General features: G+C 49.4%; 1 protein-coding gene across 1 annotated transcript in view; it reads right to left on the bottom strand.

Moving 5' to 3' along the window:
* Positions 1 to 27,509, bottom strand: part of Myo5c (myosin VC) — a 76,378-nt gene extending 48,869 nt beyond the window's left edge. Inside the window, exons 1-12 of the mRNA XM_059269056.1 lie at positions 27,486 to 27,509; positions 22,600 to 22,710; positions 19,166 to 19,331; positions 17,518 to 17,662; positions 14,169 to 14,325; positions 12,773 to 12,916; positions 11,867 to 11,948; positions 10,838 to 10,945; positions 7,227 to 7,333; positions 5,180 to 5,445; positions 971 to 1,052; positions 183 to 323 (exon numbers count right to left, since the gene is read on the bottom strand). Coding sequence (XP_059125039.1) covers positions 183 to 323; positions 971 to 1,052; positions 5,180 to 5,445; positions 7,227 to 7,333; positions 10,838 to 10,945; positions 11,867 to 11,948; positions 12,773 to 12,916; positions 14,169 to 14,325; positions 17,518 to 17,662; positions 19,166 to 19,331; positions 22,600 to 22,710; positions 27,486 to 27,509 — 1,533 coding nt within the window. The remainder of the gene's footprint in view (positions 1 to 182; positions 324 to 970; positions 1,053 to 5,179; positions 5,446 to 7,226; positions 7,334 to 10,837; positions 10,946 to 11,866; positions 11,949 to 12,772; positions 12,917 to 14,168; positions 14,326 to 17,517; positions 17,663 to 19,165; positions 19,332 to 22,599; positions 22,711 to 27,485) is intronic.
* Positions 27,510 to 27,888: the final 379 nt, after the last annotated feature.

Here is a 27,888-nt window from a genome sequence, read left to right as displayed (position 1 = left end):
CATCTCCTCACGTGTTTTTTCATTCATACTCAAGGGTATACGTGTGCTAAGGGTAGGAGGGCCCTAGGCCCCAGGGTGCCAGGTCCGCATTAGTATCTCAGAGTTAATAGCCAACCAAATGGGCAAGACATCCCGACTTTACTCTGCGGTGTGTGCGTGAAGCCGGTCGTTTTGAACGTTACCAAGCATTCTTCGTCCAGCAACTCCAAAATGCCCATTTTTGCTTCAATCAGGTCAATAACAGGTTGATTGTCATAGAAGTCTATCAGAGTCCAAGGGATGTCTTCCTTCATGTATTCTTCTTGCTCAAGTTTAAAGACGTGCTGGGGATCCCAGAGATAAATTGAAAAATTAAATAACATCAAAGAGTGTATATTAAAGGCAGGATCAAGCCTGAAAGATGCAGATGGAGGTCTGACCCTGGAACACTGGCCCGCCCTTCCGAGGGACAAGGCTACCAAGCTTCTCCCGTGGGGGCCTGGCTGTCACCCCGACACCAGCTTGAGTGGATTCTCCACTCCTGGTGTGTCAGGCCTGGGCCACCATGTGCCACCACCAACACAGCTCCCTGAATCTTTTTTGCTGTGGCTGTGGGCTGCTTTCTGGGGACAGAACCAGCCTCCATAGCCTGGAGCAGCTCAGCCAGGGCAGGGCAACCACAGAGCATACTGGCTATGCAGTCAGTGGGCAAAACCTATATTAGAGTTCAGGGTGTCAAGGAGGCTTCCCTGGGACCTGGTTCGGGCTCCTCCCGGAGGATGAAGGAAACAGGTTACAGATGGGGAGGAAAAACGTCCTAAGTTGGCTCAAAAAAGAAGCCAAAGATGGGGCTGCAGTTTCAAGAAACAACCACTGGGTGGCACAGGAACTCCCTGTACAGCTCTATCTATCCCTCCAGGGATGCATGCAGCCTTGAGTCAGGGATCAGAACTGCGCCTCGCTGGCCCCGGGAAGACAACACGTCACCTACCAGGTTGAACTGCTGCTGCAGCTTTTCGTTAGCATAATTGATGCAGAACTGTTCAAAGCTGTTGACATCAAAGGTCTCAAAACTGAAACACAGTGGAACAAATTAAAATGAAAGCAAGCACAGGACCCAGACGTTCATTATAGCTTAGCAGTTGGTTTTTGTTTTGTTTTTTTTAACGATTCCATAGCTTAAGAGGCTTGCTATGCTGTGGGCAAGTTTAAACCACTTCAAAGTGACTGGTTCCTACTAAACTGGCAGTCAGAGTCAGCTGACAAACTACCCTTTCCCACCCTGCTTGTTCCCCAGAAGGAATCTGACTGTACATGATTCACCTTCTCTAAGCCTGTCACATGGGGTGTATTGGTTAATCCGGAGAACACGGATGTCAGCATTACTGGCCTTGCTCTGCAGAAAGGGGAATATCCGAGAGTAAGTAAACTGAGCCTGGCTGGCAGTGACGCCTTTCAATCGGAGACACGTCTCTCCCCTCTCCCTGCCCATCGAGGGGACACACAGGACAATTCTGCCTTCCCAAGGCTGGCTTTCAGAGTTCCTGGAACAAAACTCCGAGGTCACTTCACACCTCAGCCCAGCAGGAAGCCACACACATCCCCCGCCTTGTTTTCAGGCTTTAATAGCTGTCTCCAAGGTTACCAGGGAGTTGTAAACTCCAGAGCCTGGAGCAGCCGGGCAGGAGACAGCAATGGGGGATTGGCTGGCTATTATTGCACAGCAGTGAACCCCTTGGGTCCTGTGACAAACAGGATTGTCTTAAGAACAGCCTCACTTAGCTCTTGCCAGCTGTGGCCACGGATGAAGCCAGGCCAGGGTTTCCCATGAGCTGATTCTCAAGAGGACACAGCAGTGTCCATTTTGCTATGGTGTACACTAAGTCCTTTGCCTGGCCAGGTGAGCACCTGCTGGGAGGAAGCCTGAAGAGATGCCTGCCATTGTACGCTCCACCTCTCTTTGCTCTGACTCTGCCCCAGGTGGAGGATTTGTGTGACTTCACTGTTACACATGAGGGTCAGAGTTCCAGAGGCAGCAACGGAGGTAGCAAATGGTGCCCAAAAGGCGGCTTGAGTCCCTGTCCTCCACCCTCCTCCCCCTGCTCAAGGCTTTCCCCCCGTGGCTCTGGTCCTATGGGGTCACTGCCAATCCCACCAGAGGTTCCTGACAGTCCAGGGTAACTGAAAGCTGACTGTACCAGTTTTTTGTATCATTTTTAGAGTGCCTGAAGTGGAGTCTGGATTGGACCTGGAGGCACCTCAGGCCAGGGCCAAGAGCTTGGCTTCCCATAGTAGGGCAGAGCGTCAGATGATGATTCTTTTTAGGCACTGTGAGCTGAAGGCGGTGTCAATGGCTTGCATTGGGACCAGGACCTAAGACTCCAAGTGCCTCAGGGACTTCTTCCAAATGACTTCCCTGATAGTCCTGCAGGAGAGGCCCTCAGTGCTCTAAAAAACGTGCAGCTGGAGTGCTGGAGAGCTTAGCCCAGAGGTCTAACCTCAGACCCAGTCACTTCCAACCCTGGTCCAAAGAACATAAACCCAGGGCAGGCCAGGGCATCAGAAATCATCCTTCACTTTGGACCTCAAAGCTCCCAGCTGTAGTTTTAGCTATGTTCAAGGGTGTTAACTTTCCTGCCAGTCATTGCCATTCAGGTTAAGCTGAGCTCAGTTCCTTCAGGAGCCACAGGATATGCTAGGACCCGGATGAACACAGAGGCCAGAGCCTGGAAAAGGAGTCACCCTTGGCACAAACCTGCCACTTAGAGGGGAGCCATGAATTCATGCACCATTTTTATAACCGCTATAGAAGAGTTTAATCTAGAAATTTTAATGGACTCTAACAAGTTTTTCAATCTGCAAGTACTCTTATCATGTAATAGGCCACTTAGCTGCAAAATCCAAATTCTTCATTTACAGTGGTCTGGAACTCTGTGGACTAAATCCCTCTTCTGTCCTGTTACCCATTTTTCTTCCTCTGTTTTTACCCCTACTTATCCTACACACAGACACATAGACAAACACACACACACACACACACACACAGATACACACATACACACACACAGATACACATAGACAAACACACATAGACACACATAGACAAACAGACACACATAGACACACAGAGACAGACAGACAGACAGACAGACACACACACACACACACCCTTTATTCTTCTCACAGGAGTCACCCTGCCTCCTTCCTTGCCTCCTTCACCAGTAAAATGGCGTTGCAGAGTTCAAGGACCTTTCATTACACAGTACCTGGCAAGTACTTATTGGTTAGATAAAGGTATAAAATAAGGGGCCAGGGAGATGGCTCTGCAGTTAAGACTGTGCACTGTTCTTGCAAGGGACAGAGCTCAGTCCCTGGGTCCCATGCTGAGTGGCTCACAACTGCCTGTAACTCCACGCCAGGGGATCTGACGCCCTCTTCTGGACCCAGTGGGCATCAGCACTCACACATGCACAAACCTACACACACACACACACACACACACACACACACACTTATAAAAATAACATACATCTTTAAAAATATGAAGAAATATACTCCTAAAGTAAAAAGTCTGTTTTTTTTTTTTGTTTTGTTTTGTTTTTTTTTGGTTTTTCGAGACAGGGTTTCTCTATGTAGCTTTGCGCCTTTCCTGGGACTCACTTGGTAGTCCAGGCTGGCCTCGAACTCACAGAGATCCGCCTGGCTCTGCCTCCCGAGTGCTGGGATTAAAGGCGTGCGCCACCACCGCCCGGCAAGTCTGTTATTTTTAAAGGCAAGTTCAAGAAAATATAACAATCACTTCCCACCTCAATGTAAGAATTTTAAACCAGGCTACTAATTTTTTTTTCAAATTTTTTCACTGGTTACTTAAATTGTTTCTTGGTCTAAGATAGAGTAAATAATTTACTAGCCTATCCCAGTAATGTGTCAGTATTTTCAAATTATTGATATGTTTCCATTGCGAGCCATGAGTAGTCACTAAAGACCTACATTAAACAGTCACTCCCTTGAGTATCTCATTTTACCTGGAACAGGTGTAGGAACAGCTGCTGGCTTTCTACCTGGGTGAAAGTTCAAGGACAAAGCGCTGCCCCGTGTCCCTCTGCCCTCTGCTCTTTCTCTCTGTGGGCAGCGACAGGAGTGTGAAGGCCCAGGCCCTTCCCTTTGTGTGGGGAAGACCCCAGCTGGTAGAAACCACAATGCCTTTCACAGGACAAGTCTTCAGTGTTCCCCCGAGAAGCCAGGTGTGGTCCTGGAGACTGGCAGAAACTGGGACATGAGAGGCCAGTTGTTAACAGCCAGAAAGCTCCTTGGGGTCCCTCCGCAGCAGGACGGGGCAGAGAGAGGGATGAAACCACTCCAAGGTGGCCCAAGTGTTGTGTTGTATGAAGGAGGGGTGGGGTGAACCAGGGCCCTTATCACCCAGGAAAGGACAGGAATGTAGGTGTGGGAGGGCAGGAGATGGCAGGCCAGGCAGCCTGGGAGGATGCTAGCCTACCCTAACTGGCATTTCCCTGGGGGCATAGGAAGGGACTCCAGGGCTCTGCAGCTCACCGGCCTGCAGGGGATGGAAGGAGAGACCACAGCCTCCTGCCAAAGGACCAGCTTAATTTCCCAAACCTTGGTTGTTACATCTCTAAAGTGGGGGTGCTTCCAGGAGGACTGAGAAACCACTTACCACAGGAACGGTTACCCAGTGAGGTTTGCTGGCTATCATTATTTTAGCATTTATTGTATATGTGTGCTCATGTATGTGTATGTATGTGCTCATCTGTGTGCACACATGGAGGACGTAGGCTGATGTTAGGTATCTCCCTTTGTAGCTCGCAGCCTATTTTTTGAGACAGGGTCTTTAGCTGAACGCAGAACCCATCTGTTGAGTTAGGCCGGACTTCCTCTGCCTTCTCCATGCTCTGCTGAGCCTGGCCTTTTATGTGGGTGTTGGGATCTGAATGCATGTTCCTATAGCAAGCGCTTTACCTGCTGAGAAAGCGCCCTAGCCCTTGTTCATCATTTATTTAACGCTCTCTACAGAAAGGACACTATGACCCAAGAGCTGTACTTAACATCTCTACATGAAATACAGAAGAAAAAAAATCATCTTCAAATCATGCAAAACAAGTGGAAAGAAGCAACCTAAAAATAACAGGGCATTTGACATTTCAATGAGGAAAGGCGGGCACACAGAAGAGAATCTTACCCATAAATGTCCAAAACACCAATAAAAGTGTGCTGCTTGCCTGAGAAGTCCAGTGCCTGGTTGATTCTCTCTACAATGAAGTCGAACAGGTGAGCGTAGATCTTTTTGGCCAGTGCATCCCTGGCATTGATGGCCTGAGGCCTGGTCATGGGCTTTACCACGGTCTCCGAGGCGGTCACAATTTTTCTATTGCATAACCACTGGGCCACTTTGCTCATCTCCAGGCCCAAGAGCTCACAAAACACCGTCAGGTGCTTGTCATCCTCCTTCAAGAAACAAACACAAGCCCCATCAGAGCCACCCAGCCGTCCATAGTTAATACTGCCCCATCTAGCCAAGGCCCCTGTGCAAGAGACGAGAAGCTGTGTGAGATGTCCATGCTGCCCCCCTCCATTCTTCAGCCATACTCTGGTCAGCAAAGGATTGTGCAACAACCCTACCCCACCTAATGTGGCCCCTAAGTGATCGTCCCTGAAAGATGCCTAGGTATGGCCACCGGACGGACTTGGTGGGAGTCCCCAGCCTCAGCTAGCTTCTCATTTGACACCAGGGCTGGTGGGAGACTCTCCCGGCACACAAAACAACTTTTTTCTCTTGAGTCTGGACATGAGAGATGCCCTACTGGCCTGCAGCAGGCGTCAGGGGATGGTATTTGCCTTTAGCCAGCATGCACCGCCTCCAGCTCTTGTCACTTGGCCAGGGAGTGTGAGTCCATGTGACTGAACGACAACCTTCCTCCCAAGGCAGGCAGAATCTCACACCGTGACTGCCCTTTAAATGCCCAGAAAGTGGAGGGAAAAAAGAAATCTAAACCCCAAACGGTCCTGCCACCTCCTCCCTGCCTCCCCCCCCATACCCTTTTGACTGCTACCACACCAACGCAATACTTCCTTCTGGCCTAGCCTGACCTCCTCTCCGGGGAAGGGGTTGGCAGAGCCCTTGTCTAAGAAGGGACCAAAGCCTCACAGTAAAAAGCTTCATTAGAGGGGTTGCTGGGTAGGAGATGCGCAGAGGCAGCAGCCTGCTGACTTCACAGGGGAGCTTCACCCAAGCTCAGCTTGTCTGGTGTTCTAAACTCCTGAGATAAACGAGTTGTACATTGTACCAAAGCCAGGACCAATAATTACAAGCTTCACCTTTTCTAAAGTCTTAACTGGGGCTTGAGAAAAGGCGCAGCGGTTAAGAGCACTGGTTGCTCTTCCTGAGAATCCAGGTCTGAGCCCCACCACCCACATGGCAACTTGTAACTGTCTGCAACTCCAGTTCCAGGGGATCTGACACCCTTACTGGCCTCCTGGGGCACCGGGCATGCAAAGCGTACACAGACATACATGCAAGCAAAACACTCATGCACATAAAATAAAAACAAATCTTTAAAAAAAAAAAAAGTCTTAGAATTCTTTCCCATCTAAGATACCACCTCCATGGCAAACCTGGTACGACAGAGCTCGGTGTGACCGTGTCTGTGGGGTGGGAACCATGTTTACTCTGTGGGAGTTTGAGAGGAAAAGGTCAGAGGCCAGCTTCTTTGAGGGAGTCATAACGACATTATAGACAGCTCTCCCAATATCTGAGTCATCTGAGGACTACTCTGTGAGGTCTGGACACTGGTGGGAGGGGCAGAAGTACATCCTGGTCACCTGGTCACCAGGAGAACGGCAGAGCTGCCAGGAGGAGGGAAACTGGGCTACCTCCCCTCAGCCTATGGTAGGCTTCCTTACTCTGCAGATCCTGCACCTCCTGCAAGGTCAGGGCTTCTTTGGTTTGATGCTTCACAGAGCTTACAACAACCCCTGGCACAAGGTAGGCTCCATAGATAGTTGTCGAATAAAAGAACATATAGCATACACACACACACACACACACACACACACACACACACACACACGCACTGTGACAACCGAGTAAGCTTTCTTCCTCGTTCCTGCTAAACCAGTCTGCCTGGCAGGTCCAATCATGGCTGGTGCTCGTCCATGAAGGCCAGTGAGCCATGAACAGTACCACTGACCTTTGCACCCAAGAAGAGCAAAGTGAACATGGCTCTTACATTGACTGAAGACCTCTCGCTGCCCATGGTGGTGACCTGCACATTACCCAGATGTAGGATGGCAGCGAGGATCTTGAAAACATCCATCTGAAAATCTTCCTTGAAACCTGAAAGCAAACATTCCCCGAGTCAGGGCACTGCCCTTCTTCTGTGCTTTGCAATACAGCACCTGGATTCTCCCAAGACTCTCCAGTTCCAGTGCCAGGACTGGGACAGGGGTGTGAAGTGGGCTTGCCATGCATGGGTCAGAGGTGTGAAGTGGGCTTGTCATGGGGCAGGGGTGTGAGGTGGGCTTGTCATGGGGCAGGGGTGTGAGGTGGGCTTGCCATGGGTCAGAGGTGTGAAGTGGACTTGTCATGGGACAGGGGTGTGAGGTGGGCTTGTCATGGGGCAGGGGTGTGAGGTGGGCTTGTCATGGGGCAGGGGTGTGAGGTGGGCTTGTCATGGGGCAGGGGTGTGAGGTGGACTTGTCATGGGACAGGGGTGGGAAGTGGGCTTGTCATGGGGCAGGGATCTGAAGTGGGCTTGTCATGGGGCAGGGATCTGAAGTGGGCTTAGTGACAAGCTGTTGCCAGTTCCTCCCTTATAAAGAATGCTGCAGTGGGGCCTCCTCTCTCCTGGGCTGCTGGCGAGTTCAATGTATATCTGGGGCGAAGGGTGTAGCTTAGTTGGTAGAGTGATTGCCTAGCACACAAGGGGCCCTGGACTTGATTCCCAGCATCTCACAGACCAGGTGCAGCAGAATATTCCTGTAATTCAGGAGGTGGGGGCGGGAGGGTTAGAAGTTCAAGACCATCCTACACAGCAAGTTTGAGGCCAGACTAGGTTACCTAAGACCCCATCTCAAAGAAAAACAACAAACCCCAGAACAAAACAACAACAACAACAACAACAACGATCTAAGCAGTTATTTTAAATCAGGTTCCAAGGAGTCTAGGCGGTGGTGCAGTTTCTACACTTCATTCTAAAGATTTTCTTTTCTCTTTGCTCACGAGCTCCCAGAATCCTTCTTAAGATAAAATGATGGAAGGATTCCATTTGCCCCCAGGCCCCACAGACCAACCACTGCGGACCAAGGCAATGGGCTCTTGTGTCCTTGGGTCTCTGGCTTGGTCTGCTCAGTGGAGAGCTTTGGAAGGAGATAAAGGAGGAGGAGAAGGGGCAGGAAGAGGAGGAAGAGGAGGAAGACCAATAGGAAGAGCAGAAGGAGAGGAAAGAGAAGGATGAGCAGAAGGCAGAGCCGGAGAAGGAAGCTCTGAGCATGTCCTCCCTGGCTCTTCGGAGCAGTGTGGCCTCCCAGACAGAGGTCTCTGTTCCTGGCCTGGCACTGAGTTTACCTAAGTCTCCTCTCAGGCTCATAGAACAGCAATGAATCTGAACAGGCAGAAGCAAAGAACAGTTCTGCCACTCTTCCTGGGTCCCTGCTGTCTGTGGAGGCTTCTCTGGACCTCAGTCACATTCTCTGTGTTGGTCCTTTAATAAACTCTCCCTCTCTGGTCCTGTCTTGATGTTGCCATATAACACCCCTGGGGTCTTGACTGATACATGTGGAATACACAGAGAGGGAATTGGCCCATTTTCTGGTGCCGAAAATAAACCAAGCCAGCTGTTAGGAGGACCATGTGTCTAGCTGCCAGCTGTGGAGTGGGCTGTGCTGATCGGGATGCAGCCATGCATGTTTGTGGCAATCTGTGACCATGAGGAGATGCTGGGGACCCCCCATCACTGTCCAAGTTCCCTGGTCCATGGTGGAGAGAGAGCAGCATGGAGGTCAGCACCATCCCTGCTACCCAGCAAAACACTAGGTTCTGAGTGCCAGAGAAGAGCAGCTGATGCCACCTAAGCTTTCTGTGGAGGGAACCTTGGGGTTCTGGATCATCAAGGTCAGATTCCTAAAGGATCTCAAGACCCTGCAAATCTTCTCTGCTCTGCTACCCAGGCCCAGAACCAGGGCTATGAATTGACCCACCCCAACATCCATCCCATCTAGGATCTGCTGGAGCACGTGAAGGCACCAGTCCTGCAGACCCAAACCTACAGAATCTCCACGACACAGGACAGCAACAGGATCTCCAAGAGGAGTTCCAGTGAGGACCAGCATCGATGGTGTAGCAGAAACCAGAGGTCTCGAACCAGACCAATGACTCTTTGCAATGAACACTTGCAAGTAAAGATGTGTGGACTAAGCCGGGCAGAGGTGGCGCACACCTTTAATCCCAGCACTCGGGAGGTAGAGGCAGGTGGATCTCTGTGAGTTTGAGGCTAGCCTGGGCTACAGAGCGAGTTCCAGGACAGGCTCCAAAGCTACACAGATAAACCCTGTCTCGAAAAACAAAAACAAAAACAAAAACAAAAAAAACAACAACAAAAAAAAGATGTATGGACTAAAGGGTTTACTGTGTGAACCACTGTGTCACACTACAGCTTCACAATGAGATTTTTCTTTTCTTTTCTTTTCTTTTTTATTTTCTTAAATTTTATTTTATTTTATTTGGGGGCGGGGGTGGAAGGGGCAGAGGGCAGATACAAAGGGACAGAGAGATGGATGGGATCAAGATGCATGATATGAATGGCACAAAGAATAAACAAAGTGAAAAGAAAAAACCTTCTTTGCTCCAAAGATGAAAGATACCAGCCCATAAACACATAGAGGATTTCAGCTCACAAGTCTGGGAGTTGAATGACAGGTGAGCCCGGAGAACCTGCAGGTGGATGATGTGACAAATGACACATAAATGACCGAGAAAACCAAAGGAACCGCAGAGCCTGGAGCACCCCACTGGGATGCTGTCGTCTTTAGCCGAATCTCTTGGCCACCAGGCCTTTCAGAGACAAAATGTGCAGCCTCACCAGCACTGTTTGTGGACAAATTTTAAACCTCGGTAAGTCACGATGTCTCCTGAGACAAAGTCATCCCAATATCAGACACCAGGGAATGAGCGTGCCAGGTCTCGTCCCTGGAGCCTGAGGTGTGGACTTGTTGACAGAGACCAAGGGTCACAGTGGCTGGTTCATGGCAGGGAAGGAAGTGAAGGGCGGCAGATGGCAGAAACGGGGGCAACCACCTCTGTGTGTCTAACGTGGCGGTGCCCAGGCAATGCGAGGAAAGAGCAACCAGCAGGCAAACAGCCTTGAGTAGCAAGCTTATTGGAAACAGCAGATTCCATCCCTGTCACTGGCTGAGGCATTTGACACCTCACGCAGTACAGTGGTGGCCCTGGCCATTAGCAGCCCTCGTAGGTGGCAGATCAATGGTCTTTGCTTCTCTGTACAAGGCTGGGAACAGTGTCTGTGACTCTAGGCCTGTGTGCAGGGCTGGTGCTGGAGAGAGCCAAGTCAGTGTCCCCGATCATGTTCTTTATCTTAAAATTTGGCTTATTTTATGTGTACAAGTGTTGGCCGTGCCCTCGGAGTTTAGGAGACAACTCTGATTCTCTGGAACCGGAGTTAGAGGTGGCTGTGAGCTGCCACCTGGGTGCTGGGCATCAAACCTGGGTCCTCTGGAAGAACAGCCAGTGCTCTTAAGCACTGAGCCACCTCTCCAGCTCCCCAGCCATGTTCTTCCATGCCCTGAGTGTGTGCACTTCCTTGGTTAGCATGATATCGCTTACCCAGTAGTGTGAAGGTCTTTCGCGTCTCCAGCATGTCATCCCTGTCATTTACACCTTCAATGACAGTGCTACCTCCCATTCTCGTGTAGTTGAACTCTTCAGCGCTCCCTGGGGCAGAAAAGACAATTAATTCCACCCACAGCTCGGAAATCTGGACATACATGGCCATCAGAAATAAGAAAAGGCCAGGCACGGTGGCTTTCCTCTACTTCCCAGAACTAAGTTCAAGGCTAGCCTCGGACTACATCATAAAATCCTGTCCGAGAGAGGGAGAAAGATGGGGGTGGGGAGAAGGAAGGAGCAGGAAAGGAAGTTCATATTTAATGGGCACTATCAAACATTTTACAATCTGAGAATCAGGAAATCGAAGGCCTCACTCAGGGTCCCACATTTGACAGCAAAGCAGGGTTGACTGAGTGAAAGCTCTGATTTTAGTTCCCAACACTCCTGTTTCCACCTCTCCTAGGATTATAGGCATGCACACCATGCCTGGTATTTGCAGGGCAGGGGACTGAACCTGGGGCTTCATGCATGGTGGGTGGGCACTCGACTGAGATATATTGGCTGCTCTTCCAGAGGACCCGGGTTCAATTCCCAGCACCCACATGGCAGCTCACACCTGTCTGTAACTCCGGTTTCAGGGCTTCTGACACCCTTATATAGATGTACATGCAGGTAAAACACTAATGAACATAAAATAAAAATAAATTATTAAGAATAATATAGTATATATATTCCTAGCCCTTTCTCTTTTCTTTCTTTCCTTTTTTTCCCTGACAGTATCATATTCTGTAGTCCTAGGTAGCCTTGAACTTGTGGTGATCCTTGTGCCTCTGCTTTCTGAGTGTTGAGACTATCAATGCACATGCTACAGCTGGCCCAACTGATTTTCCTAATGCAGTCATTTCAGCTCTAAAGCTTGTCCTATGCTTTTAGAGAAAATAGTTCTTTAAGTTGTGTTATAATAAACTAAAAATTTAAACGCCTTCAGAAAAGAACCCTTTCATCCCCCCCCCCACCACCACATACCTAATTTCAGGTGTTTAAATTCTGACTGCTGTGCGCATGCACAGAGCTGATAGAAGATGTGGTAGTTCCGCTCATTTTCTGACTGCCAAAGAAAGAAAAGGTCCCAGATTACACCAACCCCTTAACCAATGAAAATGCCAGGGTTTCAACTTTCAGTATGGATGGCTGATTCCCTGGGGATGGACCCAGCTTCCTCTGGCCAGCTCACAGCTGGCTGTCCTTGTCACTGAGTAAGAACTGGGGGCAGGACATGATCTGAAAACCTTATTACATGAAAATATCCCACGCAGAGGAATGGTGTGATTTTCATGAGCAGCAACTTCTGAGATGTCATTGGGCTGCTCAAGGCTTCCTGTTGCTCTGGCCAGTGTGTTTAAGGAGTTTCTCCCTTTTAATCACAGAAAAGCCTGTCTCCCTCCCCACCCCCACCGGTCAGCTCTAATCCTCCCACAGGAAAGCTAGGCTGGCGGTTCTGCCTGCTTCAGTGTTTATGTTTGAAAAAGATACACTTGATTTTTAAACTGTAAGACTTTTCTTTTCTCCCCAATTAAAAAAAATAGTAACCTTTATTCTTAATTCTTCAACACACAAGGTCGCATCTACGTATCATCGCATCTATGTATCAACTTTTTTTTTTTTTTTTTTTTTTTTTTTAAAGAACAAGCTTGGCAGTGCTGGCGCACTCCTTTAATTCTCAACACTTGGGAGGCAGAGGCAGGGGAATCTCTATGAGTTCGAGGCCAGCCTGGTCTACAGAGCTAGTTCCAGGACAGCCAGGGCTCTATGGAGAAACTCAAAGGACAGGCAGCCAAACCCGATTGTTCAGGTCGCAGACCTCGAGGGTTGTCTCATGAGTCTATGCACGCTTTTAGAGCTGGCAACCGGGGACCTGACACTCGTCCTTACCTGAAAGACCACTCTGGACTTCTCCAGGAGGTAGGTTCTCATATTGGCGCCAAGGATCTGATTTCTCTCGTCAAAGCTGATTTCTGTGTATTTCCCAAACCGACTGCTATTGTCATTTCGGGTCGTCTTGGCGTTTCCAACAGCCTAGAACGCAGCGCAGCATTGAGCATCACTGGAGCGCTGATCAGGGACAGTCCTATCTCAAGCAGGGAGGCTGGGCAGGCTGTGGAAGGGCAGCCTCGCTCCCCTGAGTCTGAAGGAGCATGGACTCTGGGCTTGGTCAGCAAGAGTGATCCTAACCCATGTGGTCCCACTTTCATGGCGCTTACAGTCTGGTGGGAACACAAACCTTAAATAGCTCTACAGTCATTCACTAGGCAGGTCACATGACACTTCCTCTGGGACTGCCTTCCTGTTACTCTCTTGGATGGGTAATCTATGTTTCCATGTGCCAGCCTGTGCCTCTACTGTGCACTTAAGGCTTGCTCAGTTCCTTCTCTGTGTGGTTGTTCCATTTAAAAACAAGCTTCCATTAGCACAGAGTCCTGATCTTAAAGACTGGGTCTTACTTATTTGCATTATGTTGGCTATTGCCCTACAATGGTCTAAACAAAGCAGGCAGTGGAGGTCTCTGAAGGTTCTGATTTGGAGACCAGGGAGAGTGCTCTGGGGTCATAGGCTACACTCTCAGCCCTTTCTCCACAATCCTCTTCTCACTTTGTGAGGTATACAGAGTTGGCCCAGGGGTCCCTTGTAGTGGGTAGCTGTTCTGTCTATGACCTTGAAGCACTGCCCGTAGAGATGCAGCAGGTAACTGCTCCATCTGCCTATGACCTTGAAGTACACGCTTCTGGGGTGTGGCCTCGTGGACCCTTAAGACCTGGGATGCTCGTAGGCAGCTGGCTCTCCTTCATGGTTTTGGATGCTGAGATGGACCAGGCAGAAGAACAGCATGGACCATAGCTCAGCTTTCCAGGACCCCATGCTGTCGTGAGTTTTTATCTCCTAATAAATTCCTTGCCCTTTAAGCAGACTCTGTGGATTTCTCCCCATATCTGGAGTCCAATGTGGGTGGGCCCTGGCCGTTATTCATGCAGATAAACTTCCATTCGAGCTAGCCTTTTACCCCCACTGGCTCAGATCTTGCCCTCAGACTCCGTTTCCAAGCCACGCACCGGGTCCCTCCCTCCCAAGCTGTAGGTAGAGAACACTGGCAGTCACCACTCTGCCTCACCTCCTCCAGTCTTACCCCAGAACTCGTATCCCTGCTCTCCCCACACTCGCTTCTTTGGTCTTTAAAGGCAGGAAGTTCTATGACAAGCACAGCTCATGCACAGGGCTACCTCCTCCCCGAGCCGCCAACCCGCAGCATCTCCTGCAGTGGTGCATTGCCCACCTCAGTAATGGGATTGGATGCCAGGACTTTGTCCTCCACGTGGGCGTTGCTGCTGGATTTGCTGACAGTGGCAAAGTACCTCATGGCGTAGCGTGCAGAAACAGTCTTCCCAGCTCCTGACTCCCCACTCACGATTATGGATTGATTTCTATTGTTCCTAAAACCAACACATAAGAGATGCATTAAGATATGCCGAGACATGTTATTTTTTCTCCAGGGAAAGGCAGTGTAGTTCAAGGCCAGTCTGGGCAGCACAGCAAGATCTGTCTCTGGAAAAGAACTGATTGGGAGTGGAGATGTGGCTCAGCTAGTGAGTGCAGCGCTTGCCTAGCGTCTGTGAACCCCTGGGTTTGACTGTCAGCTCCCTATAAGCCAGGCATGGTGGTGCACCGAGGAAGCAGAAGCAGGAGAATTTCAAGTTCAAGGTCATCTTCAGCTATACCGGATGTTAGAGGCCAATCTGGACTACATGAGACCTTGTCTCAAACAAACAAACAATAAGAACAAAAACAAAACAAAGCAAAACAAAAGGCCCTATCATCCATCCATTTATCTATCTATCTATCTATCTATCTATCTATCTATCTATCTATCTACCTATCTTCTTTTATCTATCTATCTATCTATCTATCCATCCATCCATCCATCCATCTCTCTAGCTTTCATCTATCTATCTATCTATCTATCTATCTATCTATCTATCTATCTATCTATCTATCTTCTATCATCCATCTATCTATCTATCTATCTGTCTATCTATCTATCTATCTATCTATCTATCTATCATCTATCTAATCTACCTACCTTCCTACCTACCTACCTAATTTATAAAAAGGTCTGGCAAACTGGAAGGGAACTATCTCACGGGTTCAAACAGTGAGCTTCCTAGCTTTTTCTTATATGTGATCACAGAGAACACACACTGTTCCTGCTATATCCCTTGTCCCTGTGTGTTGAGGTTCCCAAGGCCAAGGTCAGCAGCCACTAGAAGGATGAGGCTTCACAGTCAAAACCATAGCTAGGATCGACCACACCAAAGGATTCTGAGCAAGATCAGCCAAGGGAGAAGACAAGGTGTGAAGACAGGAAACCGGGTGTAGACTTCCCAGGAGCCTTCCTGCATTGTGTTACAATGGCCACGTTCCTTCCTCGGGGAATGGATTTCACGGCATGTGTGAAGTTCTGTTTACCTGGAACCCATACATCAGGGGCTCTGTGCTTCCCAGAGGACTGGCAGTTCAGCCTTCCAGGAGGGAAGCAGGTTCCCAGTATCAAACATGCTGCTTATATAAAGTGTAAGCTTAGGTACAGAGAGCCATGTTTACATGAGAGAGTGAACTGTCCCGAAATTTGTCAGCCTCAGACAAGCTTTCCAAGGGGGCTCTAAGGACAGTTCCCTCAAGCCCTGTTAGCAACTTCTGCACATCCTACTGACATTATTTTAGGAGCAACGATTCAAAATATATTTGGGGACATATGTGCTCTATAAGCCTACACACTGTTACATAATGTAGCTACTTTAAAAATAATACCATAAGCTTTTCAAGCCACAGGACTATGGTGATATAATGCTACCATGGTGTTAGCACTCCTTATGTGGTAGACACTGGGTGGACACTTCACATATGTTCTCAGTTTTGCTTCTCAAAAGGCACAATTATCATAATTTCACAGTTGTGTGAGACAGGAACTCGGGGGTCATATGAGATGACCTGGGGCATACGACATACACATCCTGTGGTGACACTGGAGTCCCTGGTCCAGTCCTTTCATTTCAAAAGAGAGGAAAGAATCTAGAAAGGTACCAGACATGCATCTCTCAAGACAGGCAGGTGGCTGTGCCCAGCACCAAGCTGGTGTGTCATGAGCCTGCTTGTCTTCAGTCCATTCATCCCAGTGACACAGATTCAAGCTGGACCTGGCATAGTCCTTCAGTGTCCTTGACCTCACACTGTTCATGACCAGACTGTGACCTCGGATGCTAGTCATCAGACTGTGCTATAGGGGTTTCTGAAAGGTCTTCAGCAGACAGAAAGTTCCAGAGGCAGGGTGTGCTATGGTTGGAAGCAGTCTTGGTGTAGCACAGACATCCATCCTTCCCTCCTTTTTGGGAACACGACCCCCATTGTTAGAGGCTGAGCGACTGCCCGAGTGAAAGGGTATGCCAGCCTTATCTGGCTATGTGGGTATGTCCCATGAGCGGTGTTGCTCTGTGGGGGCTCTGTCACCTGGAGGACAACCGCTTCTCTTGATCCATGTGACTTAGAATATGGAGGAGATGGCCAGGCACTGGCTTGGCCCTGTGGATAAGGCTCTCACTGAAGGGACAGGGGAATGGGGTATCATTCAGTCTCTCGCGACTTGAAAGAGGTGAAATTTAGGCTCAGATTGTCCATCAGGCTTCCCTGTAGGGGAGAACCATGCCTCGTTTATGTCACAGCTTCCTTTGTCAAAAGCCCACCATAGAAATGAGCTTGCTAGAGAGTCTGGCTCACAGATGAGGACCGTGCAGCTGCTATACCTGGAATTATGAGGCACACAGCAGAGCCCATCCCTCAGTTTCTCATGCTAGATGGGGGTAATGATAGCAGGACAATAAACTACACAGTGTGGCAAAAACCTTAAGGAGACCACTGTGTGTGAAGACTCCTCTGCAAACTGTAAAGTGTTTGACAAAGTTAGGATGGTGCTTTTATTGTCTAGTATCTTATAGACAAGGGCAATGGAACCACAAGAAGACAGTCATGGGAATCAAGGATATCTGGGCCCAGATTCCAGCTCTGCCTTTAGCCCACTGCCTACCCGGAGGTAGACAGCACTCTGGGAGTTAGATTACATGGATCTCTCAGACCGTCCCAAGGGTACGGAGATGATGCTGGAAATATGAACCTGGTGTTTCTGTTACAGGAGGATTTATGTAAACGTTCAGTAGCAAAATTATAGGGTCATGAAAAGCAAAGTGAGGATAATCAGGTTAAAATCCAAACCTGTGGTTAGAACCTGTGCTTCTCTGGCAGTGGATTCTGCCTCCCTAAGTAGATAAGAACCAAACCATACACCATAAACACCTCACAGTGCAGAGTCAGTTGGTCCTCCCCCAGCTAAACATGATGCAAGAAAACACAGATGGAAGGCCTGACTTGTGACCACCAAGAAACAAAACCAGAAAGTCTCTGGACAGGCCAGCCACCCTGTGCCTGTCACCTGCATCTATCCAGCAAAGCACCTACCCGGCCTCACAGTCCCTATTAGTGAGATGAACTCAAAACAGCATCCTTTCACTATGAGGGCTGAGCAAATGCAGGGAATTCTGGGAGAGCTGAGGAGGGCCAATCTGGAAGCAAACTACCTGGCCATCTGCTTGTAGGCCTCCTCTGCAACTGCAAAGATGTGTGGGTCCATGTCACCCATGTTCTGTCCGCTGTAGGCATGGATGATGGCATCCCCGTATATCGGCAGCTGTTTGTAAGGATTCATGGCCACCAAGATGATTCCTGAGGAAAGAGGCGAGGCATGGTCATCGGGCTCTCACGGGGTTCACCCCATCTGCTGCTTTGTGGGAGACCCTCCTTGAATACACTTCTTTTTATATCAGACTCTTGACGCTTATGCAAACAGGCTAGGAAACACAGAGGATGGCGGGCCTTTGGCTTTACTGTCCTCCCTCGTCCACTCTTGTCCCCCCCAGAAGTCAGTGGGTTGGAAACTTAACCTCCTTCACATGTTAGTAGCACCTGGAGATGGTCTTCAGAGAACTGTTAACATCAGATGAGGTCCTGAGGGTGGGGACCCACAGTGTCCGTGATGGAAGAGAGACCGGAGTCTATACACCTGCTCTGTCTCGCATTGGGGCACCCTCACCAGATGCTCACTAGGTGCTACTAACCATACTCTTGGGCATCCCAGCCTCCAGAGCCATGAGTCAAACTCCTGCTTTCTGTAAGCTGTCCAGTCTCAGATACTCTATTACAGCAACAGCACACAGACAAAGACACCATCCCCCCAGACTCTTTCCAGAAGGCCTGTTCTGCCACTCACTAAAGCCTTTGCTTGACTTGGGTCAGGTCACTGAATGCTCTGAATCTTGGTTACCTGACAGTCACTGTAGTTGGTTTTTCTACTCTTTGCTCTTTGGGGGCCTGCCAACCAACTCCCAAATAAATATACAGAGACTTATTATTACTTATAAATGCCTGGCCTTAGCTTGGCTTATTTCTAGCCAGCTTTTCTTAAATTATCTGGGCTTTTACCTTTCTCTATTCCATATACCTTTCTTTCCTTCTTATTCCATGGCTGGTTGTGTGGCTGGCCCCTGGCATCCTCCTCTCCTCCTTTTCTTGTGCCTCCCCCTTCTTCCTTCTTCTATTTATTCTCTCTGCCTGGTAGCCCCATCTATCCTTTCTCCTGCCTAGCTATTGGCCCTTTAGATCCTTATTAGACCATTCAGATGTTTTAGGCAGGCACAGTAACACAGCTTTACAGAGTTAAACAAATGCAACATACAAGAATGCAATACATGGGTTGGGGACTTAGCTCAGTGGTAGAGCGCTTGCCTAGCAAGCACAAGGCCCTGGGTTCGATCCTCAACTAAAAAAAAAAAAGAATGCAATACAGCTTTGCATCATTAAACAAATACTCCATAGCATAAAAGAATGTAACACATCTTTAATATTTTACAACAAGTCACCTTCATCTCTGGGCTGTTCTGATGGCTGGATGGGGTGACACATGGGAAATGAACTACATTTTTGCAATTCCCAATGTAAATGCAATAATGACAACGTCCCAGGAAGTAATACACGTGTAGGATCTAGTGAGAAACTCAAACACAAGCCGATGGTGTTCACTTTCTTCATAATCTACCTTCGTTCCCATGAGAGATTCTCCCCACGCAAATGGCTCTTTTTACACACACTCTCAATGCTCGGCATAAACACGGTTTCCGGCATGCCTCGGACACTCAGACAGCAGGCCTCGGGGTCACGTGAACTCCTTACCACTGTAGGTGTAGATGAGTTTGGACTCTGCAAAGCGGATTCTGAGGTTATGCAGCACCGCCGGCTCATGGAGGTAGCTGAGGGCTGTGAGGTCATTCTCACCCACAAGGATGTCCGGGTTCCGAAGAGGAGGCAGTGACCCTGGGTCAACAGGGTAGTCCAGTTCCTGGGAACAAAGACCGATCTAAACTCCTGGAAAGAGAAGACCTTTGGTGTGCCCATTAAATAGTCTTTCTCCTATCCAGCTCCCACCGAGGCATTCCTCACACAAAAACCAAACCCACACAACACTATTCCACAACTTTTTAAGAGGTTATTTATGTGTGTGGGGTGGTGGTGGTGTTTGCCTGCTTGTGTGTATATGCATGACATTTATGCAGTGTCTGCGGAAGCCACAAGAGGGTGTTGGATCCGACAGAGTTACAGATGGTTGTGAACCACCATGTGGGTGCCTGGATTGAAGCTCGGTCCTCTGTAAGAGCAGCAGGTACTCTTAACCACTGAGACACCTCTCCAGCCCCCACAACTTTTTTTGAGACAAGTTCTCCATAGCCCTCCCAAACTGACCTTAAACCCTCTATCCTCCTGCCTCAGCACTACTGGTGAGTGTCAGCACACCTGTCTTAGAAACGTTAAGTAGAGAAAAAAGGAAATAACCTTCCTAGGTGACTCTGGGTAATGAAAAACTGGGAGCCAGGAACCAAAGCACTGACTGTGTGTCATAGAGCAAGTCTGACTGTGTGTCTTAGAGCAAGTCTGACTGTGTGTGTCATAGAGCAAGTCTGACTGTGTGTCTTAGAGCAAATCTGACTGTGTGTGTGTCATAGAGCAAGTCTGACTGTGTGTGTGTCATAGAGCAAGTCTGACTGTGTGTGTCATAGAGCAAGTCTGACTGTGTGTGTCATAGAGCAAGTAAGTCTGACTGTGTGTCATAGAGCAAGTCTGACTGTGTGTGTCATAGAGCAAGTCTGACTGTGTGTCTTAGAGCAAGTCTGACTGTGTGTCATAGAACAAGTCTGACTGTGTGTCATACAGCAAGTCCCCCCCCACCTGACTTCCCTCCTCTGTGAAGGGGTCCTCAGAGCTGGAGAAGCTGTAATGAAGGGTGATAAGAAGCCAATGAGCAGGTATCCAGCAGCCCCACCCTATGTCCACCGTAGAGGCCATGGGAATGTACACCTGGAAAGATGCTGTTGCTGAGACAACCCAGGCTAAGGTGCCTCATGGCTTCGAAGCTGCCAAGTGTCTCCTCAGGTGACACACTGGGGGATGAGAAGTGAAGGAGCCCTTGCATGGGGCAGTCTGTGCCAGGGCTACCCCCGTCACACTCAACTGTGGATGAATGACTTCCCCAGTCTGGAGCTAAACCTCGAATTCCCCAAAGCATCTGCTGAGCAGAGGGAGGTGATGTTGGGGTCCCTCATGGCATCCAGACTAGGGAAGAATGGACCCCACAGTAACAACAGCATGTCGATGCCTCCACCCCTGTTTTACTATCAGGGGAAGCTCAGGACAGAGAGCTTCCGGGCCTTGAGGGAGGTTGGCCAGCTGGCCTGTCTACCTTCTCATTCTCAAGCTTCCACCCTGGATGCCTAGTCCTGGACCAGCTGCCTCCTGGGAAATGCTAGGCCTTCATCCCTGGTGGTCTATGTATGCTTCCATTCTGCCTTCTGAAGAAGGCATGGCTGGCCAGGTGAACACTGAACAAGACAGGCCAGGAAGACAGTCACACTCTCTGAGAACATCACATCATCCACAGGGCTTGGCCCACACTCTCTCCACACCTCACATCATCCACAGGGCTTGGCCCTGTGCGTTGGTCAGTTTCCCATCAGGAGAGAAGCTAGGGGAGTTCAGGACACTGAACAAGAGTCCTTGGACCAGATCTTGATGACCCTCATCGAGGTAAATCTGCCCTGCCAGCATACACCCTAATCCCATGCTGTGTTTGAGAATAATATCAACAAGGAGACCCTCTGGGGGAACTTGTAATTCTCGTGCTTCTGTTTGTCTGTTTTAATACAACAATCTCATTTTCAGTTCAGCTGTAATATGAGGAGAGAGAGAGAGAGAGAGAGAGAGAGAGAGAGAGAGAGAGAGAGAGAGCCATTTCTAGAGGAGGAGAAAACAGGAGATTGTCAAGTAGAGGCAGAGGTGACAGTCTCCACACAAAGCAAGCTTTGTCCTCTGGTACAAGGAAGGGTTAAGGTAAGAGGCCCTGGCTGCTTGCCATTCTCTCTGCCTCCCTGGCCAGGGGCACAGCCACCTGGAGCCTGCTAATAGCACAAGCAGCTGCTGTCCCAAGACTTCCCTCCCTGGGCCACCTGTTTAATGCCCAGTCAGCGGCCTGAGGCACTAAGAAGCCTGTGTGGCACTCGGTAAGAACTACGGGGAGCTACCGAAGAGCGAGATGTCCTGCACTGCAACGCCCTGGCTGTGCTCTTATGTCTGTATGGGCTCACAAGGATGGTCCCTGGCCTTCAGGATCTGTGACAGCACGGTCATCAGCTCCTTTCCTATATGTGGAAAGGAAGAGATACAGACTTAGCAAGTGGAATGCCTGACCCCAGAGCATGGACCCTTCCTCCTCTGCAACTTCTGAGATCTCAGGAAATGCCTGGTATCCGGGACCAGATGCCTGGAAGTAGCATGTGGTGTCTCTATGTATATTTTGTAAATTCCAGCATTTAGTGTTTATAAGCAATTCCCAGATTACCGCCCCTGAGCCAATGGAGCGCACATCGTTGGCCCAGCTCTGCATCTAACACTTGAGCCTAAAAGCACAAAGTCAACCTTGGCTATGAACCCAGAGGGGTGACTTCTTAAAGCCAATACAAAATCTCCAGCTGCTGCATCATCCAAAGACTGGGGTGGCCTCTGGCCGTAACTCCATGGCAGCACATCCCCCTGGAGCCTTGGCTGAAGCCTGAACTGTCTTCTTTCTCGCTGTTGCCGGTTCTGTCTCTGTGTCCTCCACACCCCCTCCCAACCCTTGTATGGTCTGTACATCCTAGACTGACTTTCTAGCTCTCCAGTCTCCTTCCGCACCTCCTCCCTCTCCCCAACATCTAGCTCCCTCTTGCCATCTTGATTGTGCCTTGGGATCAAACCACTTCCCTTTAAGTTCCTCCCCTGCCCAGTCTCTACTGAGTGAGACCCAGGAACCCAAACAGCGGATGGCTTTTCACAAACACACTGGGCACTTGGAACACAGCAAGGGCACGTAATCTGGTGACTAACATGGAAGCCCTTATAGATGGGCCGCTGGTGGGGGGCAGCAGGAGGGCACACACCAGGGGATCCTCAGCACTGGCTGGCCTTCCTGGATATGGTGTCTGCTATACTGCTTTGCCTGCACGGTCCCTCAGGACTTTTCTGCCCCTGTGTCACAGCTGTGTACATCACTATATGCCATGGGCAGCAGAGACCCTTACCGTTCCATCCTCCAGCAGGAGTCGGAGGACCCGGTCACCAGCTCTGTAGTCCTTGGCGATTTCAGCCGACTTCCAAACTTCTTCAGGATCAGGGATCCAAACCCTGTTGTACTGACCACAGGATAAGACAGGTTTAATCTCAACACGTGAAAACCCCAAACACAAATCATCCGATTCCCCAGACCCAGAAAGCTTTCATTCTGATAACTGGTTCAAGTCCTAGATTAAGAAGACACTTAGAGCTAGGGGATATTCCGTGGGTAAGGTGCTTGCCATGTTAACACAAGGACCTGTTCAATCCCGGCATGCACGTAGGAAGCCAGACGAGGTGTTTATAACTGCAGTGAATCCCTAAGGCAGGCTGGTCAGCCAACCCAGCCGAACAGTGGGCTCTAGATCCCAGTGAGACCCAGTCTCCATAAATAAGGTGATAGCGCCAGAGGAATGACAGGTACACCTCTGGCCTCTCATGTTTATGTGCGCGCGCGCGCGCGCACACACACACACACACATACACCCCACCCCTTCTCCTCAGAATCCTTTCACCTCCTTTCTTGCCATGAGGAGGTGGTGTATCTACAATGCACCACCAGGCTCACAGTCTGGTTTCATAGGCAGCAGAACTCAAAGTTTCCTAAATACACCATGAAAACTGTAGCTTGGGGTGGAAAGGAAAGCGAGAGCTCCCTAGCAGAAGCTGGGGCTTTCTGTGAGACTCGGGCAGAGGGATGTGGCATCCATCAATAGACTACTAATTTAATTTCTTGTACCCCTCCTTTTTACTCATAAAATGGTAAAAGTCCACTCCACAGGGGTGCTAAATAAGAATATGAACTGGAAAGCATTTGGGGGCTGGATATCTGGCTCAGAGGGTGGAGTGCTTGCCTAGCATGAATGAAACCTTGGGTTCCATTCTCAGTACCGGATAAACAAGTCACGGTGGTACACGCATGTAATCATAACACTCAGGAGGTGGAGGTGGGGGGATCAGGAATTTAGGCCCACTCTTGGCTACATAGTGAGTTCGAGGCCAGCCTGGGATCCACGAGGCCCTGTTTCTAAAACAAAACAAGCAAATAAATGCAGTACGAGGAAGCATTGTTACAGCAGCATTATCTTAGACTGTTCTTATTTTGAGACAAGGTCTCAAGCATGTTTTCCAGGCTGGCCTGAAACTGGCAATCCTCCTGCCTCAGCCTTCTGGGGCAAGGATTATAGGCACAACCATCACACTTGGCTATTGCTCAGCTATCGCTGGTTTACATCACAGCAGCCGAGGATTCCCACCTTGGGAAAGGCAAAGACCCTAGGCAGCTGCTCAGCTCTCTTCCCAGCAGGCTACTGGTGCACATGCCTCAGCTCTGTGGAGCAGATCCTACTGTGCTTTATTGAACCGTGACATTCCAGAACTCATGCACCAAAGTCCTGATCCCTGATGCGACTGAAGATTGGAGCCCGAGAGGGTAAATGGAGTTCTAAGGGAGAGCCCTGACCTAATGGGACTGTAGGAATAGCCCTTATAAGAAGAGATACAGTAGGGCTGGCAGGATGGCTCAGTGGGTAAAGGTGTTTGCCACCAGGCCTGACAAAGTGAGTTCGATCTCCAGGATCCACGTGATAAAAGGAGAGAACCGATTCTGGAAATTTCTTCTGACTTGCACATATGTGTCATGGCACACACGCACCCCCCAACAATTAAATGAATGGAGAGAGACAGAGACAGAAACAGAGAGAGAGAGACAGAGAAACACAGAGAGAGAGACGGACAGAGAGAGAGAGAGAGAGAGAGAGAGAGAGAGAGAGAGAGAGAGAGAGAATATGAGAATGGAGGACTACCCAGAAGCAATCAGGCAATGACCCAGACCTGTGTGGAGCCTGAATGGAGCCTTAGGCACACAGACACGCCTCTTAGGTATACACACACCCACCACACACATCTTTGTCACCATGACCACACATTTCCTACCTCAGATCAGCTATTAGAAACGTTTTTTTAATAACCTGATAAATCACAAATTATTAAAGTACAATATCCCAACATATCAAGAATTGGCCATTATAAAAAAAAATGTTCAGGGCTGTAAGTATCCTCGGGATGATCTACTACAAGTTGTCTGTCAAGTTGAGAGTTCCAGACAGCTTATTTCAGATGTTGTGTGAGGTAGGAGAAAGTTGAGGTGCTCAGATGGGAGCCCTGCTGGAGGACGGGGTCCCTTTGGTTCAAACTTCCAGAAGAACATGGGACCCTGGGAGCTTCTGAATGATCACTGAGCTGGCCAATTCTTTCATTTTACTGATGTTCCAACTCAAACCCCAAGAGTCCAAGAGCACACCAGAAAGATCTTAAAGGACCACCATGCCAGCAGGGCGTATGACTCCTGCCTTGAACTGGCTAATTAAATGAGTGTGGCCCAGAGGATGACCCTGACACACGTTCTGCCTGAGTGTTCAGACTCTCCTAGTAACTTCTGGATTCATCTCAGCTACAAGTATCATCCAGTGGTAGGCAGCGTTAAAATGCACGTGACCATGCTCCTCTTCTTTGCTGCCCCTCAGTATCCTAGGCAACCATACCTGCTGGTCCTTGTGTCCCTGTCAATTCACTGAGATCTAGAATCCTGCACCTGAAACCCAGCCTGCTAGGCAAACACTCCAGTTTATGCCGTTCCATGGACAGTCTATTGCCTCTCCTCCCTCACATTCCTCTACCCACAAGGCAACACGTTAAACCATAATGAGAGTTAACTGAAGCGTTTAGATAAATACACACAAGCTGTGCAAACAGAGTGACCCGCTCTCACATGACTCCTGTGAGCTTCTGGCCTGTGAGACAGAAGTCTCCATCCTGGAATGGCCAGCCAAGCTCGCTGCAGGGCCAAGAGCCAAAAGAGAGGCTGAGGAAGCAATATGGGCTCAAGAATATGCCAGCTCCTCCCACGTCACATGCACAGGTGAGCTGTGGCTCACCTGTCTGAGGGGTCTTCTGGCATTTACCATGCACATGGCCTGAAGGCTGACCTGGGATGTGGAGTGACGGAGCTTTCTCCTGCCCCTACTTCCTGGATTGGAATCTCCATGCTCAGGGCACCTGAACCAGACAGGGGACATCATAACTCCTTATCTTCCTCCCCACTCTCCTTGGAGGCCCCTCCCCGGAATCTCCATCCCTTCCATGTGACTACTCATAGAGCAGACAATGGTGGGTGAATGACTAGACTAAATGAGAAAAGGGAAGACTTTTAGAAAGGCTAAGTTGTTTCTGGAGAGTTCCAGCTACTTTCTCAACTGCTCCAGCACCTGCATCTTCGAGACCACAACCAAGAGCTTTTTGGTTTTTTTTTGTTTGTTTGTTTGTTTGTTTTTTTTTTGAGACAAGGTTTCTCTGTGTCACTTTGGCTGCCCTGGAACTCATTCTGTAGACCAGGCTGGCCTCAAACTCACAGAGATCTGCTCGTCTCTGCCTCGCAAGTGCTGGGATTAAAGGCGTGTGCTACCATGTCTGGCTTCACAGCCAAGATCTTACAATGGCTCTCTAAAGTGCATCTCCAGCACCTTCAGATACCAGACCTCAACATCCTTGACAACTCACATAGACCAAGTGGTGACATTGCTTGTCCCTCTCTGCACTCCTTCTCTTCAGTTGGAACCCAGAACTGTGGGTTCTCTGCCTGTCCCTGCCCAGTCATCCCTAGGTGCCGCGAAGCTGAGATTTTAAGCAGCCCATCACTCATCAACCGTGGACAGTCTTCAGCATGCACCATTAGCTGTGCACACACAGACACCCTCACCCACATCAGCATCCACAGCAGGAGAAAAACTGAAAGCCATCTTAAAGGTTTTGACCAATAGCCTGGGAGCCACTCTGCTAGCTGATTCCTCTACCCAATCTACTCTGTCTGCAGTCACCACAAACCACCAGCACTTTCTAGAGCATTCCAAATCTTCCCCGACTCTCTGCCTGTTCTGCTGTTCCCCTCATCTCTAACCCCACCCACCTATCCACACCAATGAGCAGGCAAACACCCAGAGTCCCTAGTTGTGGCTCCTTCCTTGGTCCCTACCCAACAGGCTTGACCGAATCCTCTTTAAAGCTCCCACTCCCGTAACTAGCATCTGAGTGGCACCAGCCTCGTCTTTGTGCCTGGGACCCTACACAGCATGGGGTCTGCTCCGTTCAAGAAAAGTGCAAATGCCCAGCAGTTCCACTGTACCAGAAAAAAAAAAAAAATGAAAGCTGGCATTTGGCTTGTTGACTCTTTCTCGTTTTTAAGTTTTTGAACTATCCATAGATCAGACAACGGTGGGCAATCGCACTGGATGAGAAGGCTGTTAGAAAGATAAATGGGAATATCACTAGCACGAACATTGACCTTCTATGAGATAGGGACGTGGACTGCGAGTCTTCAAGGTACTTCTCCTGACCTTGCTCCCTGGGTTTCAGCCGACTCTTGAAAATACCAAGGAATTCCTCATGTGCCTACGGCCACACCATCCTGGCATTCCCAGTCTCCCCTGTGAGTTCTTCACACACGGTCGAGACAAGTGCACTACTAAACGACTGTACCTTTCTGAGGAAAGCATATGCCAGCTCTGCTCAAAAACAGGCAGCGCAGGAAGTGGATCCCACAGCCCACAGCCTGAGCAGTGGAAGGCAACATCACCGTGAGGATGGACATGGACACACTGGAGTTCACCAGAGGGGCTGGCTGGCGAAGGGCCCGGAACAGCTCTTGATTCTTCCACCTTCTCAACAGTGGCCGAGTCCCTGAGACATTCTCATTTCTCTACACACCTTCCCACCTTCCCATCCTGGACCTCCACCATCCCCACTCCTCACTGTGGTGTGCACAGTGTCCGCCTTTCTCACTCTCCTACACTGCACTCACCTCCTGGCCCTTCCCCTCAGCCATGTCAGAAGCCTTTCTTCCTACAGGCAACACCCCGGTCCAATGGGAGACATCTGAAGACCTTCCTCAGGGCCGTCCCCCTTGATGTCTCTGAGGGCAGCAGAACTAATCTCCCGTCTTTAGTCATTTGCTTAGACATTATTTGTGTTTGTCACTACAGCGTGAACAGGTTTGGGACGCTTGCTCTTCACAGGCCTTTCCCATGCGGCTATGAAGGTCGGAGGCAGCGTTTATGTGGCTTTCTGTCCTTCATCATGTGGGTGTGACTAGCTTTTCTCTCTCCTGCTGGATATTGGGGTTGGTTCCGTCTAATTATTATAAAGAATAATGTGACAAATCATCAGGTGTGGGCAGGTAGCTAGAAAAGAGAAGGACTTCCCAT

This window comes from Peromyscus eremicus, chromosome 7 (assembly GCF_949786415.1).
Source record: "Peromyscus eremicus chromosome 7, PerEre_H2_v1, whole genome shotgun sequence".
NCBI lineage: Eukaryota > Metazoa > Chordata > Mammalia > Rodentia > Cricetidae > Peromyscus > Peromyscus eremicus.
Note: the sequence above shows the minus strand (reverse complement) of the source record. Positions and strands in the feature narration are given on the sequence as shown.